Source organism: Agelaius tricolor, unplaced genomic scaffold (assembly GCF_023055355.1).
Source record: "Agelaius tricolor isolate 1412-34295 unplaced genomic scaffold, bAgeTri1.0.p SCAF_27, whole genome shotgun sequence".
Classification (NCBI taxonomy): Eukaryota; Metazoa; Chordata; class Aves; order Passeriformes; family Icteridae; genus Agelaius; species Agelaius tricolor.
Genome location: NW_027269287.1, coordinates 234,661 through 252,573, shown reverse-complemented (window position 1 = coordinate 252,573; position 17,913 = coordinate 234,661). Strand labels below are relative to the sequence as shown.

At 38.9% G+C, this 17,913-nt stretch overlaps 1 protein-coding gene across 3 annotated transcripts in view; it reads right to left on the bottom strand.

The window, feature by feature from the left end:
- Positions 1-17,913, bottom strand: part of EPB41L4A (erythrocyte membrane protein band 4.1 like 4A) — a 118,691-nt gene that overhangs the window by 19,431 nt on the left and 81,347 nt on the right. For 2 of the 3 annotated variants that reach the window (XM_071448555.1, XM_071448557.1), the window contains 4 exons: positions 11,846-11,927; positions 7,529-7,612; positions 5,240-5,353; positions 2,839-2,886 (listed from right to left, as the gene is read on the bottom strand). In XM_071448555.1, the coding sequence (XP_071304656.1) occupies positions 2,839-2,886; positions 5,240-5,353; positions 7,529-7,612; positions 11,846-11,927 (328 nt within the window). The remainder of the gene's footprint in view (positions 1-2,838; positions 2,887-5,239; positions 5,354-7,528; positions 7,613-11,845; positions 11,928-17,913) is intronic. The other variant, XM_071448556.1, reaches the window with a different exon arrangement.

The window sequence follows — 17,913 nt, the reverse complement described above, 5'->3', positions numbered from 1 at the left end:
CTGGTCTATGGCATCTGTTCTCCCTTCTCTTCCAAATTAGGAAATCATTAGCTCAAATAGCTCCCATTCAAACAGAAATGTCTTAGAATAATATGACAGCTAAAGTCTAGGAAAATCAGTTCAACCCAGCTTGCCTGAAGGAAATAAATTTGGTAAAGTGAAATCTCCCCCAGAGAAGGAGCTTCTCCCTGTTGGAAAAGACACCAAGTTTAATTTTTTTTCCCCATTTTATAGCTTTAGTCAAGTTTGTTCACCTTTGCCCTGGAGGAAGGAATTGAAGTTTTTTTCAGGGCATTGTTCCACTAGGCAAGGCCTGATGAACTTAACATCTTAACAGACTGGGAGTAGCACAGAAGAAACACAAAAGATAACGACCATCAACAACCATTAATGACCATCAACTCTAAATATCAACCCTGGCATGGTCAGAGACACCTGGTCTGGGAAAGGAAAGATAGGAACAAGGACCAAATTAGCATTGGAGGCAAACAAATTCATATGCAATAGAAAACCAAATAGTGGGAACTACATAACTTGAAACCAATGAACATTGAACCAATGAATCTCTATGGGTTTTGACTGTATAAAGTTAGTGAAAAGTCTGGTAAAATATATGTGTAATGGAATTATTTCCTCTGCACACTGAGGCTATGTGAGGATGAAATTATTTCTGTTGTTCTGTTGAGATCCTGGTCAGAACAACATCCTACCCAGAATAAAGTAATGCCTTGATTCTCTAATACTAAAAATTTTGTTGGAGGGTTTTTTGTTTTTCCCACAGTTTCAGTGACATTGTCATCCCCAAACTTCATGTTCATAATTGAAAGCCAGGTTATCCATGCTGCCAGCTAAAAATATACTTTTCTGGGTGAAGCTCAAAGTGGGAATAAAAAATATATGTGTTAATACAGAAAATTGTAACCCCAAAGGAAGAAGGAAGATTAAAAGATGATGTCAAAAAGAGTCACTCAAGCGCAATGGAAGAGTGAAGAGCAATAAAAATGCTCTAGAATTGCAGGAGACTTCACACAGCCAAAAAGATACCTTTCCCCAGCCCAGTCTTATCAGATGTTTAATAAATATACCACTAGCATCAACATCAATAAGTTGTTTGAGCAACACTGTTCTTTCACACTTCCAGGTCATTAACATGACTCTTCTACATTTTTCAATATGACAAGAAGTTTTTTCATGTGATTTAAGTAATTTATATCATAAGGTAAAAAAACAGCCAAAAATCACAGCATGGCAGGCAAAGTATAAGATAAAACATCCAAATTGATCAAACTCAAGATGAGCCTTTCTCTAACTTTTCAGGAATGAAAATCTGATTCACCTTTTAGATATTGCCCATTGAATTACCTTGTGTTTCTTGTCAGGAAAGCATTTGTGGGGAGACAGAAGGACTCCTGAGCTGTCAGCTGAGTGGCAGCTGCTCATGCTTGCTTGTCAGAATATTATCTTTCACTGAATATTAACTATCATCTTTTATTAAAATGAATAAAATACCAAAAATGGGTAGAAAAAAATATAGTTTCCCATATCAGGTGCAAGAATACATGAGACCATCCCTATCTCTGACAATTTTAAGGTACCTTTTGTCCTGCATTCCCCTGTTTTCCTTGTCATGCAATATATTTGATATTTTGCAGGTAGAATACATATATACTGTGGCATAAGGAGCCAGAAAGAGGTCATAGTCAGTTTTACAAGAGACACAACAAATAGTGCCTAGGAGGGGGCTTGGAGGGCTGAGGAAAGCTCACATTCTGGCACAGTCTTTTTCTGGTAAAAATGAGAGGAGAATAGCCAAATTGAGAGGAAGTAGAGAAGGTCTTTTGCAATGTACAATAACAAACATGTGGTAAGAGGTCCCTTCTGAGCCCTGAGGCTTTCCACCTGAGATGCTTAACTAAATCTTCGCAGTTTTATGTGCTGGATATCTATCACAAGATTACCACTTACAGCTTGTAATGTTAACATCCTTCCAAAAAACATTCTGTTATCTCATAGAAAGTACAAAGTACATGAGCACTTTCTCTGGCTTCCCGTGATTGTCCCGAGATGTTTGTATCTCTGCCAGAGCTCCTTTCCCATGCTGCTGCAGTGATTCAGATCCTGGGAGTGCCTCCTCGCCTTCCCAAGCTCCAGAAGCCTCTGACATTGAAATGTACTCCACTGTCTCTTTATTCCAGCAGTGCAAGCAGGAGCACAGGAGCAAGGAGGAGCACTAAACAGAGTCATGACAAGCAGATGTGGCAAAAATCTGAGGTTGTTGAAGGTCACACCCAAATTCACACCTGCATTTTATTTGAAATGTGATAACTAGTGAAATGGGAGATGGGGGCAGGGAGAAGAAGCTTAAAAAAATCGACAAAAAATGTAAAAGCAAGAGGACCATCAGGAGTTACATATGCCTTTGCACTTACCTCTGGCAGGACAATTCATCTCAGATGACAGCACAATTGTTTGCAAAACAGATTAATTAAAAGCGGGTAGGGAGGCTGGAGAGGTAAAAACAAATCTGCAGATTCAAAATCCAAAAGCTAGAAGTTCTGGAAATGACTTTCAAGTTGCAGATAAGCCCTTAGGAAACTTTCACAAGCTGCTTCTGACATGGAGTAGTAATCATGTACTGCAAGACTCTGCTGTGATGAGGCTACACCACAGAGCATTTTAGCAAAAGATAAGAAATAAAAAATAAAAAGGTCATAACACAACAAACCTTTTAGACATTTAGGAAGATGAGGGAAAAGACTGAAAGAAGGGAATGCAGTGACAAAAATATGACCAGTACCTTCAGTATCATTTCAAAGGTGCTATAGATCATATATTTACCTTCTCCTTTGCTTTAAATCTGAATCTTCACCACTGTTTTGATTTTTCCTGTGACATTAAGGAAGTTTTAATGAAGTGTCATAGAGTTACTTAATACAAATACACAGAACTACCCATAAAAAACCCAGTGTTTTAGTTTTTTGATGGATTTTTTTTTGCCAGTATGATGTCAGGCAGAGAAAATAGGGCATGTGCTTGTTTTAAACCCTTCAGAACACCTTTACAATAAACTTTGAAGGCATGATTCCATTCAAGGTCTCATCACAAACCTTGACTTGCAAAATTCAGCAGAGCATGCTGCTCTTAGAGTTTCCTACTGTTTCCAGCATAGCAGAGTGTGGTGGTTTCGTCTTAACTCCAGTAAAGGGTGGATAAACAGCAGAGCTATTGTTATTAACAGTTGGAAAAAGAAAGTGCGTGAATAAAACCAAGACTCAGGAAGGCATAATTGAGTTAAAATCTACCTACTGTTGTCAGTCTTCACAGTCTCACATATGAGATAAGACTTTAAAAACATTTAAAAACCACAGTTCATGTGGTAGCTCAAGAGAAAATTTGCTATTGGCATGACTGTCCACTGACTAGATCAGCCCAATGCAAATCCCAGATGATAAAACAATTTCCTGCTGCACAGTGCACAAACACTTTTCTTGATATGAGAGATCTTTGCAATGCACATCTCTACTCTTTTGTTTTTACAAAGCCAAAAGAGCCCTTCTGACAACTAAGCTAGCAATGCACCAGAAGAACTGTGCTGGTTTTGTCTGCAGTGGAGTTAGTTTTCTTCACAGTGGCAGGCATGGGGCTGTAGTTTGGGGTTGTGCTGAACACAGGGTTGACAATATAGAAATGCTTTTGTTATTGCTGAGCAAGGACTGCACAGAGCCAAGGCCACACTGGGGAGGAGGCTGGGGGTGTGTGGGTGGCTGGGAGGGGACACAGCCAGGACAGGTGACCCCAAACTGACCAAAGGGATATTCCAGACCTTGTGACATCAGGCTCAGTGTCTGAAGTGAGGAAAGGAGGAGGAAGGAGGGGATGTTTGGACTGATGGTGTTTGTCCTCCCAAGTAACCCTTAGTGTGATGGGCTGTGCTCTGCTGGAAATGGCTGAACATCTGCTCAACAATGGGAAGCAGGGAATTCATTCCTTGGTTTGCTTTGCTTGGGTGTGTGGCTTTTGCTGTGTTTCTCAACTCACATCTCCTACCCTTCTGATTCTCTCCCTGCTGGCAGGGGAGTGAGTGAGGGGACTTGGCTGAGGTTAAAACATGACAAAACCCATTCAGGAAACACATTGCTGTTAGCACCTACAAGGGCTCTATCCAACAGAGCAAATAAACATAACTCCATTGCCTGAGAGTTACACTGATTTATTTGAGGTCACTAAGCATGCACTATGGGTGAGTTTCTTCTCTCCTGTCCCAGACAGCTAATGGCAGATAAAAGGTCTGAAACAGTTCAGAAACCTGACAAGGATAAAAGCTCCACATGAAATTGGATTTCCTCATCAATATAGCTGCATTGTCAGAGACGCCTTTGCCAGCTCTGGCTTTGAAGGCCAAACAGGTACTCATTTCAGAGCTGTCAGAAAGAGATGTAACTCTCAAGTGCTGGCTCCTGAGGCAGTTCTAGAGGACTGCAATGAATATGGCACAGTATCTGTGTTTGTTTATACTTCATAACAGATCACAGCACCAGCCATGGTGCCCCAGTGATGAAAACAGCTTCTCAGCAGGACAAATCATCCCAGGTAACAAACAATCTTCTCAATACTCTATTGCTTCAGAATTGTCCCTGTAATTTGCTTTTTAGACATGCTAAAGGACACACTGCACAGAATCTCCACCCATTCTATTTTACTCCTCTAAGTCACTCCATTCAGTTTGTACCAATTGAAATTGTCACTAGTTGTACTTTTGCTAGCATCCTTTCTAATGCAAAGTGGTTCTTATATGGGACTATTGAAGACAGCTTTATGGCTCATTTGTGTAATCCTTGGGGCAGTTAAAATTAGGAAATGTACTTATAACACCACTTTGGAAGCTCAAAGCAAGAAAGCAAATCCATCAGGGCTTCCATTCACCATGCAAAAAGAGCTCCAGTAACTAAAGGAATCTTGCCATGCCAATAATGCAACTTATTACACTTTTAACATCATTTCCCACAACAGCACACAAGCAAACAACCTGACCAAAGCTTCCTTTCCAAAAACAGCTGTGGCGTTCTTGCTCAGATGTTTTTTTAAAATTTTTTTTAAAAAGCAGGTATGTTTTTTTAATGCCCCCTGGAATAGCCCCTTTCCCAGGACCCAGCTATGCCACACAAGCTGAGCACTGAGCATGCAGGACCTCCAGTTTCTACACAGAAAAGCTGGCAGTAGTTAATCCTGAGGCTCTTACCTCCTCCGAACTGGCTGCCCAGACTCATTTTCACTTCCACCAGATGGGTTCCTTCGGCGAGAGTAAGGAAACTTTGGTGATTTATTGCGGTCACTGGCAGAATTATAGAGTCCACTGAGGTTAAAAAGGAAGAGCAAAGAGTCAGCTTTAAAAATTCCAGGGCAGCTAGGCCAGCTGAGATTCAGCTCACAAAAATGAACAGATCCATGCACGCACGCACACACTCACGTACAGGTGAGCATTCGGCTATGTGCGCTTCTCTGGGTGTTAGTGGGTGTTCTATGTAAATGCAGATAGCACTGCTTTCTAGCAATAAATTTTTCACACTAAACCTTGAAATGTAGGAGAGAGAGGCCTCTTAGCATTGCCAGGTCAACAACTCTAAACTTACAAAGAATAGATTTTACCTTATTAATATTCTTTTACCATAATAAAATTTCTGTGCTTTAGTATGGCATATCCAACCCAGAGCTAGGTATCCTTCATGTTTTCCATGGATGTAAGTATGAACACTTCCCATGTTTTGTCATGACATTTGTCTTCATCACAGAGCTGATGCTTGGGAACAGGAAACAATTCTATCTCCATTTCTCTTCTGTTCATCCACGCAAACCTCTGCCAATGGTATGGAGGTGTTCCAAGCTCCAGCTTTCTTTCTGTTTTCCTTAAAGCCTCTGGCCTTCAAATTGAATCCATTCTTATTCATCTACCTCTGCACACAGCTGATTACAGCACTGCTCTGCACAGGTGAAAAGTTCCCACAGCTCATCTCAACGAGAATTATTAAGAGCTGTGAAAGCCTCTGTGCAACATCCAGCCTGCTTATGTCTAAACCTGCATAATGCTTTAGAAATAATCGTTTTGCAAAAACTCAATCCTACCATTGTTTGCTTTCTGCAAGATCAAACCTCCTGCTGTCCTGAGAGCAATTGAAACACTGGAGACAAAGTGACAAGATGACACCACTTTCCTAAATATAACCAAAGGAAAGAGTGTAGCAAAAGAATATTTGCTCGCTGCTTTGTTCCTGCTCTAGAAACTACCGCTGTTTACAGAAGGAGCACAAGGGGTAAATCATCAGGGTACCCCAAATGACACACCAGATATAGATCTGAATTGTCACAGAAAGGTAAGACCATTCTGGATTACACTTTACATGCTGTCTGGTTCAGTAGCCTGTTTCCAACAGCAGCTGTTAATAGCCAGCTACAAGAAGCAAAACCCTGAAGGCAGCTCCCCAGTGCTCCCTGAGTCCCACACCATTCCCACTCCAGGGGACCTACTGAGCCAGCTGCTGCACCTCCGTCTTCACAAGCCCTTCAGGATTTTTGTTCCATGACTCACCCAGCTTCCCTCAGGAATTCACCTCCTTGCAAAGGAGGACCACAGGTCTCCCACTCATGGTGAGTCACTACTGACTGCCTTTTAAACCACTTTCAGTAGCTTCACCTGAAGATCCTTAGTTCTTTTACTGGAAAAATAGAGTCCTGGTCATTTCCTCTTTTCTCAATATGACTTTTGATTTTCTATACGTCATCCCCTGATATTCCCTCTTTTACATTCTGAAGGAAGATTTCTTTCTGCCTCTGCCCTTGCTCCTTGTACAGATTTACTGCAGAGCCTTTCACATTTTTGATCACCTTTGCTGCTCGTCTCAAAGCCTATGCCTTTTCCTGAGACAAGAACATCAGAAGTGCTTCCAAAATGTGATCCACTAATTTATATAATGGCATAATTCTGTCCTCTTGCTTCACTAATAATTGCTAATTGTTTTTCTGATTGCTACACAGCTGATGTTTTCTTTGTTATCCATCATAATTTCATAGCACATCATATTAACCAGAAATCTAGGGTTATTTTTTTTTGTCCTTATGTACCTCTCTTTACATTTTTTGACTCAACAGAATATACCCATCTGTCACATTAGGAGTCTTTCTGCCACTCTTAACAGACAAATTTCTCACTATCCTAAACAATTTTGTATCATCACCAAACTTTATTACCCCTTTTTCAAATTCTTTGGCAAATATTCTAAATATCAGAGGTCTATGAACAGATCTCTGTAAAAAGCCACTGCTGACATTCAATCACTGGCTACCTCGTCTTACACATACTTTCTTAATTTTTAACTGTTTATTTATCCATGAAAGAACCTATCTGCTTACGTGCAATACATATCTATTGTGAATCAAATAACACATTAATATATTGTATTAATAACCTTTGACCTTCTGCTGTGGTATGATATTTATTATTGCACAATACCTAAGACATCAAGTCTTGCCTTACCTTTGTGGGCCATTTTCTTCCCATGGAGCACTTGTTTTACTTCTTTGTGTTTCTGGACTGTTTTCATTTTTCATCTTTTTAAAGCTAAATAAGAGTACAGACAAATACACATGTATATATATTAAAAAAACCCTCAAAACATCGTACACAGATCACATTTTCTTTTATGCTGACCACTTAAAATTTAATTTTAAGACATACAGTTATTAGAGAGATCAACCCTGGCATACAGTTATTTATTTGTCATGTGAAAGAGGGCAAAGAGCTCCTATGTTGAAAAATCTCTCCCATAAAGAGCAAACATAAGGAGAAGGAGAAAGAAGAAGAAGAAAAAAAAAAATAAAAGAAAGAGAGAAAAAAATAATCTCTGCAACCTCATAATTGTGGCAGCACTGAGTCAGAAAAACAGGTAATGCTGTCTCCAAATAAACGTGAGCAGATACTTAAGCAAGAAGTCTAACAGTAGGGCAAACATACAGCATGATCTCATAGTCTTCCATAATATGCATTTAAAAGACGATCGAATCAGAGCCTTTACCTCCTTTTTATTTTACAAAGCTCTAAATGAAACTTTTTTCCATGGGTTTACTTAAATACCTTTAGAACGTTTTTTGATTTTTGTCATAAATAGTGCCTAGTAGGAGAATATTCCAGTATCTGGCTATGACATAAACAATTATTTAATGTTATCTCAAAACTTCCATCTGGTTCAAAACTTCAATCCCTTGTTCCTGACTGTTTCTGTGATTATAAAAAGAAATAAAGAAAAACAAACAGCTATGAACGATGGCTCCCTAAATCAAAAACTCCACCCCTTACTTTTTTTTTACACATTTTTAACTGTCTAATCCCTTTTCTAAGTGAAAGAACCACAGACTATTTAATCTCTCCCAGTACAGGAGTCACCACATACCTCAGGTTATCCTTATCGTCTTTCTCTACCATTTTTCCAGGTGTACAGTACATACTTTAAAATGGGAGCAACAAAGTCAGGGGTGATGAAAACTATTCAAAGCATGACAGATCACAGGTTCAAAGGTTCACAGAGTAGCATATCCTTCTCATACCCTCCCCAGTAAAGCCTTGGGTTTTATTTTTGCCAGAAAGACATTTTTGTGAAAGAGCTGACTTCACTGACTGCTGCAAGGCAAATTAACATAACAGTCACCTGGATTGAGAGATATGTCAGCATTTGTAACCAGTCTCCCACCATATCTATGGGGATGAGGGGAAAAAGCAGTATGCTTCAATTCTTCCTTTATTCCTATCATTCTCACAGTGTCAGGTTTTACAGCTTCTGACCCATTAACGCTCCCAGAAAATTGCACTTCAAATGCTGGGAAGTGGCTCTTAGCTGAAGCACACCCCTGTCCAAAAGCTTTGCAGAGCTTTTCCTGCAGCACCATCTCTAGAGCTCTTTTCCTGCAGTGCACCTGAGACAGGACAAGGCAGCCACACTGATTTCCACTAAGGTCATCAAGTACTACTGACAGCAACCCCGTACAGTCATTAATACACCATATAGTTATAAAGTGCAACTCAAGCAGGAAAAATAAAAGCTTTACAGTTGCTTACAGAGAGGAGAATACAAGCTGGGAATTCTTTCCCCAGAGCAGGAGGTGACAGACTCAGCTTTATGAAGGAATCGTGGCTACTTAACTCACTAATCCACTTTTAACCTCAGCCTTTGGTTACTACAGGTCACTGAGTTAATCATTTAATTCTCACAGAGTGAACAAAATGCAAAGCTACAGTAAGTCAGCAGGAAAAGAAATTAAATTACACCTTATCAGGTAAATAATTTTCTTAATACTGCACCCATTAATTATTGACTCATGGATGCATGCAATCTATTCCTAGGCTCAAAAATATGTGTTTACTACAGACTGAGCAAGTAACCCACATAAATACATTTCTGTCCCATATTGCAAAAAGGAATTGATTTGCACAGCGTGCACTACTACCTAGGCTCAACTTAAACAAATGTGAATTCTGTTTTCAAATCTTAAAAGGAGAAAGAAAATGTACCTGGGAGGTGAAATTAATGCATTAAATTCCCAAGTCATTATTCATTTTGAGCAGACACACACTTTACAGACAGGAAGCTAGACCATGGAGCTCTTCAAATACCAGCAGTATCTCCAGGAATGCAGTTGCAAAAGGTACTCAGTTCATTCAAAGTATGTGAAAGGATTAGGATGTGAATATCAAGTGAGATTCATTGGAGGGTTTTTATGATTTCAGTTTATACCACTTACACAGAAGTGATTAACTATAGATCTCAACAGTGAATTAGATGTTAAATATGAAAACTCAGCTTGTGAACACTACTGAAAGATGCTCTGCAAGCATCACTAACAACTAATGCAAGAATTACACAGGATGGAGCAAACTTCCAAACTGTAAGTGCTACACAAATTTTGTGTGCTACCTCTTACATACACGAAGCCTGGCAGACCCAAAAGGTGTTTTTCATGTGCAGATAGAGACACAGGGAAAAACAAATCAAATCCTAAAGGGAAAAGCAATTTCCAACACCTTTTTTTTTTTCTGGAAGTGACTAACACTGTCTGAAACATGACTCAGTAAGAATATGCCTGTGAACTGCTTTTAATCTGTCAAGGTAAGAAACTAAACTCAGTAACCTTGAAGCTGTCATATTGAGAGTTACTTATTCTGGTTCTTTGTCTAAAACCTGTCTATCCATTTCTTTTTAACAGCTCATTGTTAAAAATTCTGAAGTAAAGGACTCCCATGCCTCCTAAAACAATGACCTCTGCACTGTGGAATAATGGTACCTTTTGTTTTATATCTTTCTTTCTCCTAACAAATCACAGAACAACACAATGGTGGGGCCATCAGGGTCCTCTGAATGTCATCTGGTCCAGCTGCCTGCTCCAGCAGGGTGACCCAGACTCAGTTGCCCAGAACTACTCCAGACAGCTGTGGTATTATCTCCAAGGACAGAGACTCCACCACAATTATGGACAACCTTTGCCAGTCCTCAGTCATCTGCACAGGGAAAAATTTTTCCTGACATTCAGAGGGAATATCCTGTGTTTCAGTGTATGCCCACCTGTTCCTGTCACTGGGCACCACTGAAAAGAGCCTGGATCCATCCTCTTTGTGCCTTCCCTTCATGTATTTTTTTACCTCTGTATTCTTTTCTACTTAATGGTTTAGCTTCAGCATGACCAAGTGGCAATCATAAACTTTTTTTAAACACACAATTAGCATTTTTTTCTAAGGGTTGGAATAGTGGATTCAATTTCCCTCAAAATGAGAAAGGAATTTAGCTCAACTTTTTTTTTGGAGGTCAACTGTTCTAAATGTTAGGCAATAGAGAACAGTATCCACCAAGTATTTGCAGTACATCTTTTAGATCGTTTTTGAGAGTTCGGTCCAGATAACTAGTTTGTGAAGCCAACAGCCTCAATGGATAGGTAAGTCCAGTTAAGGGTCACTCAGTCAGGAAAAAAACCCAACTGTCAGGATTGCCAACCATGCAGAGACAGATATCTAGGAAATTAAACAAAACTTAGGTAGAGTGTTTTTGACTCATTCTTTTGTAAGATCACTCTTTTTCTGATTCAGGCACATAAATTCCACCTAAAATTAGAGGTGGGGATACAAACCCCTTTCTGAATCTGAGCCTTACCTCTTCCTTTCAGATATGCTTAATAACCAGAAATGTGCATTTCAACACTGATAAATTAGACACAGCTGAGCACACAAGTCCAGGGGACCCCTGGCAATTCACTACTCCTACAGATCAGGAAGAAACGTGATTTGTACCTGATTTTTACTATAATTTGAACAGTGTAATGGGCAATCACTGCAAGATTAACCAACCTGCTGGAAGAGAGTCCATGCCCAGCCCCTCCCTTCCACACACCCCAAGCTTGCCCTGTTCAGAGGCAGAAGGCTCATGACCTGAGGGCACGGACAGCCAGCCCACAGCTCCCATGGGAGAGACTAATAGGACTTCACAGGACTGCCCTGACCAGTGCACTTTGGGTCATTACCTGTTTTTTTCCTATTTAAACCTGAGACTGTCTGCCTTCCCATTAACTTGTGCTGATTTATGTGTTTTCAAACCATGTGTCAGCTGAAATCCCTGTTCCGAATTGATTGGAAGATCAGGGTTTTATAAAATTAAATACTTGGCAACACTCTCAGACCTTTGTCAGCAGATGATCAGATGGTCCTGAACTCAAGGGCAGGATAAACTAATAGTAATGATTACTAAATACGTTCCTCTATCCAATGCATTGTACAATGTCTTAAAAGTTGTAAGGAAACTGTGGGTCTACATACCTTTTTACTGGAGAAGGTGCAATAATTTTGGTAGTTCCTTCATTTTCCCCATTTGTTGTGATCTGGCTCATGTTCTTAGAACCTGGAAAAAAATAAAAAAGCCCAAAATAGTTGAATCCTGTAGCATAAATATTTGCACACCTACTCAGCATAATCACCTACAGGGCAGCATGAGAGATAAAATGAGACACAAAATATCTGGTGCATGCTCATCTTGTTAAAGGTGTGTAAGGATCACACCTTTGTGTCTTAGCCTTATTTCTAGTTGTACCAGGGCACTATAAAGTTTAACATGAAGCTCATTCATTACTCTTCCACGTAAGACAGAGAAGTCTGAAGCAGTTGTTCTCCAAGAGATACTCTGCCACTGCCAACAGAAGGAAATTCCCTGCTCAGTCAACAATGAGAATAAAGGTGTGAGGAGAATAGAGTTTGATTCCTGCTGGTGCCACGATTTCAGTTTCCGTGCTATGCTGTTAATATCAATCTGTAACTTCCCTTCAGTTCACACATTGTGTTTCCACCTAATTGGCAATTTCAGACATTTCTTACAAAATTGGTCCCATCTTGAAACAGATGTCAAGTAGAACAACAAAAAAATGACATTATTGATGTAGACCTCCTCTGGACAGGATTCTGAGCATGTTCATTGAAGATAATTAAATAGATTGAAGATTATAATATGATGTCCTCTGGACAAAAGCAACAGCATCACTATGTTGTTAATATATGTTGTTAATAGTACAAACCCCAAGCCATTTTGACTGGCTAAAACAAAAATGTGATGTCTTAATTTAAGCTGTGAAAAGATTTTGCATGGTAAGTTTTTGCCTCAGAGAAAAGATTTCTTCACAATCTCCTTCAACTTCCTATACCACCCCTTTGGCATACAAAGTCTCTGGACCCTACCTCAACACAAATACTTTCGATTTTCTGATGCCTTTTGTCTGCTCATCAATTGGTTCTCTTACAGGTTAGATTTACCAGTCTTCTGCAGAAATCAGCAAATACATGACTTTTTCAAACAAAGGAATTTATCTCCATACTTCACATATTCTTCTGTGAGGCAGTTTTCAATTAAGTCACAGAAAGTCCTTGTCACTTAATGGAGTAATAAAAACTTACACTCCAAAACATACCACAGAAGTGAAACAGCTGCCAGAAAAACAGCCAAGGGTCAAATGATATAAAAGTAACAGACACCTCCAGAAGTGATTGTTTGCTATGTTTGGTAATATCCTTACCATTCTGCAGGCACCCAGTCACCTCTGGGTGTCAGGCCATGGTGGGTTAATCAGGAGTTTTCTGTCCATGCCTACAGAAACTGTAATGATTGTCTCTGAGTATGTTCCACCTGGTGTATCTTTTACTGACTACAGTACTGTTCTACCAACTTATATCTCTGTATGATATAGTTATCTAATATAAAAAAGCAGACTCCAAAAACACTGTCCAAACACTAACTTCATTGCAAAACTTATGTATATGGGTGCTTCTTGCTTGCCAAGGCAACAGGCCTCTCAAAAATACCTTAAGCAGAAATCTTGAACATGTCATTCGTGGCCAGTTTCCCTGGTTGTTTACATTTGGCTGGAAAAGGTACTCTCAGGATTGAGTGCACTGCACTGAACTTTTCCAATGAAGTGAATGCACACACTTAATTCCCTTTTACAGCTATATTGACACTGATTTGTCCATTCAATTCAAGCCAACTATTACATTTTTAAAAACTCAAGTGTCCAAAACCATATCAGCCTGGCAAGTTAGTTAGCTTGTCCTGCCTGTTTCTTATCAGGTAAAGCCACTTAACTGACATTATCTGGAAGCAGTGTTTGTGTTTAAACCGAGTCATGAGAGCAGCAGATAGTGCGACCAAATGGAAAACATGCAGTAAGAGCATTGCACCCTGGGCTCCTGTGAGCCTACAAAAATGAATGGACTTTCATATGTCTACACCAGTACAGCCTACTCTGTGATAAGGGCTGTTTTTCTTATTAGTTTCTAAGACCGTAGCCTCAAGAGTTTGTTCATCTCACGCCCCATGACTGAAATGCGGAAGCAGTCACACCCATCCTTTTACCAAACATTGGATTTTAAGTAAATTTTAAAGTACAAAGCTCTAAGTACATAAATTAGGAAACAGTTAAAATCACCCCAAGATCCATTCTCTCAAAAATCTAACTTTCAAATCCAATCTTACAATTCTCTGGGAAAATACTTTAACTGGGCCAGACCAACAGCTCTACCACAGCTACCAGTAGGGCAGTGAGAGGCATCTGTGGCAAAATGTGATTGCTTAGGGAATTGACAGTACTGTAATTGTAATACCCACACCCAGTTCTCCACCTGGCTTCTAAACACTTATTTTACACTTGTTTATACAACTACCCCACGTGCAAAGGCAGGGACAAACCAAGTCCTCAGCTACCAAACAACAACAAACCCTAAGCAACGTGTTTTCCACCTCTGAATAAACTCAGAATCACAGCAACAGGTCTGGTCACATCAATGTTTGTCCTGAGAGGATGTTCCCAAGGAGCTTTTCATGTTCAGCACTCAGCCAAAAGAATAATGAACATTTTCACTGTATGTGGTGAATGCTGAACATTATCAGTCAGGCCTTAAGACAGTAAGACAGAACAGCAAGAGATCCTATTCCATGTTTAAGTTTATTATTTGCAAGTAGAGCAAAATGCAACTGTAATTCTCACTCACATGAAAGGGGAAAAACAAGCAAATGAATGAAGTTAGTCTTATCTCACTCACAAGACTTGACAGAACAAAACAAAAAAACTCTTTAAATGAACACCAACTTGAATACCAGCCTAAACATGTAGCAAAAAAACCCCTATGGGCTACTGTAAAAACACAGTCTAGATCTAATGTAAAATCATAGCCATTAAAGTCTCCTGATATGATTTTCGCACTAGCCCTAGAACAACTGAAATATGAAATGTATCAAACAAGTGACAAAATAGAGGTTACTACATTTTAAACCACTGCAATCTGTATTCTAAGAAAATATTCTGCCATGATAAAGCCAAAAGGTCTGCACTGTTCATCCTGTCAGGGGAAGCAATCTACAGCAGTGGCTTGTATACACAAAAAATAGTTTCTCTCTATTGACAATATCATCTCCTTCAATCTTGATGTTAAACCACAAATATTTTTACTGAAAACAGAAATAATATTTTCTATCATTGTCTTGGCTGGCACCTGCTCCAGCTCTTAACCCAGAGTTCACCAAGTGCATGCAGTCCTAAGGACTTCAGGGTACTTTAGTGGACCAATGAGACAAAGAAACATTATTGCTCAGCTCTGCTAGAGATAACTAACCTCTACCTTCAGGTGACAGAAAAAATATATAAAAAGCACATACTATGTTTATAACACCAGAACATGTACACAAAAAGATGCAACGAGGGGAAGGGTTTTATTTAGATGTCAGATGTTAGAGGATTTAGCACTTCATAGACACTTATCTGATGGAGGCAATGCCAGTATTATATGCTGCAGTCATGCACTGAGTTCTAACTGTCCCCAAAGCCACTGCTGTGGCTGGTCCCATCACTGGTACCAACAGCTTAAAAAAATACTAAAAAAATCAAAATGGCTAATTGTAGTGAGTGCAAAAATGAAGCCCTTTAATACATTTCACTTTGCAGTCTTAAGAAAAGATAAAAGGGAAAGAAGCAGATGAGGAAAGATGCTGAACTCAGAAAAGGTGAAAGGAAGTTATTTCATCCAAGCTATTTGTGAGCTGTTGTTGGATTTGGGGAGGTAAATGGAAACCCGACTTTCACCCAAAAAAATTAAATTATAAGACTTCATCTAGCTAGATCCTAATTAAAGGTGTATTTGACTGAAAAAACCTTATGATATAATACATGTTAACTGAAATAACCCTGTTTAAAATGTTGGACAAGTAATATTTAGCCTTAATATACTCTATTACAAACAGAAAATGAAGAACAAAGGACTAGCCATCAATGACGACCATCTGCATAATGTCACTACACAAAAGGAGTATTTATTTTAAGAAGAAATGTAATATAATTTTCTCAAATATTTTAGTCAGGGAAACTTTTACATAACCTGTAAAACTTATTAGAGCACCAGGTAAATTTGCAAGATTAAAAATAGTCTACAAAATTAAATCTACATTGGGATAATGTATTTAAGTAAACGATGGGTAAAATATGCCAAATAGTCTTGATTCATTGAGTGAAATGGACCATGTTACATCTAAAAACAACTTTAGGTAAAAAGAGGCAGATTTATTTAATGCAATAGACTATCATATGTTGCCTGACACAGCAAGGAGAAGCAGCATTAGCCTTCATTTTTCTTCTGAAATCCTGTTTAAATGGAGGAAGAGTATTCAATGTTTATCACTGTGAATAGCAAAGACAAAATTTTTTAAAAAAGGAGAAAATATGTTTATTCATAGGGCAAGATGGCATTTGAAAGACATAGCTCTCTTCCCTCAGCCCATATTTTGAGCTGGAAATTAAACAAGTTAACTTAACATTAATATAATCTAAGTTAATACATTTGTCCCAATGATATGACTGCACATTTGGAACATATCAATTAAGCTGAATTTGAAAAGAAAACAGATGGATGATAGAGATTACACAACTACATGTAAGTAAAATAGTGAAAAGCAGACATTTTATTTTAAAGTGGGAGAAAGTGTTTAAATACATCAAAATAGCAAACACATGTTGCCCAGAGAATTCTGATTCCAATTACATCAGCAGAAGAGGGTACAGAAAAGTTTCAGTTTTTCGTCATATTTCCAGCCAAAGAGACTGAAAACAAAATGAACAAACACAAACACATGCACAGCCTCGCAGCAACACAGACTGACCTTCTCTGCCTGGGCTAAGGCAAACATTATTTTAAACCAAGAGCTGAATTTTAGCTGACAAATAGCCACACAAATTTCCTGAAACAGAACCAGGGACTAATGAGGTAGGAAATACTGTTTGGCTTGAACTGCTGCTCTAAGAACAGGACACTCCAGCTGAACAAAAAGTTTAAGTCATTAGGTTCAAGGGTCATTAGCTACTTGTCCTCTCAGACATCCACTTAAAACTGCACACACAATGAAACATATCAGAATCAGAAAGCAAAGCAATTCCTCTCTTTTTACACTAAATAAAATAAAATTTTTCAAAATGTTGTAAACTGCCTCTATTTTCCAAGGCTACGCTTTTAATTATGTTACATTTCAAGAGCCACCACAGCTAAAAGGCAGTGTTTTGTTTCTAAAAGTGCACCAGTTCTGTTACTAAATCAAAAGAATACATTCAGGATAACCACTGGAGGTTTCCAGAGGTATATATCTGCTCTCTTTTTAAAAATAGGTTCTCAAAATCTATAGTGGCATATTGAACGACAATAAAAGAGAGATACTATTTACATTTTAAAGCCCAGACAAGTTTTTTCTCAAACAGAAAACACACACACACACACGCTTTACTCCAGGCACAAGTTTGACTCAAGTGTGTCTGCCTTCTTGTCATAGATGAAGCTAAGCAATACCCATGTAATCATATATAGACCTGGAGCTTGACATCTCTATTACTAAATTTCTGGAAACATCCATTATCTAGGGTATGAATTCTGTGATCCTTAATCCTATCTCCTCTAACACCTGTGAAATCTTCCAGCTTGCCATGACAGCCTCCACATGCAGAACAGATTTCCAGCTCACACATCTGAAGCATGTTAAAATTTCATGGCACTAACTTCTGTTCCACTTAATATCAAAATAAAGGGATACTGTCCTTGAAATGGGAAGAGGGTGCAAAAAGTGACACCCTGGGTCAGACAGGCCGAACAATGGGCTACTAACCAAGAGACAAATGTATAAAATTCGTTTGCAAGAGACAGGTCTCTAGAGGAAAGAAACATGTTCACACTGCCTGTTTTCAAACTTCCCTTTCAACCTTTACATTAGATCTACACACATGGGGGCTTATCCTCATTAATCCACAGCAACTCTTTTCTTTTATCTGGAAAGCTGGCAGTTTCATATCCTGTTAACCTTAGATATAAAT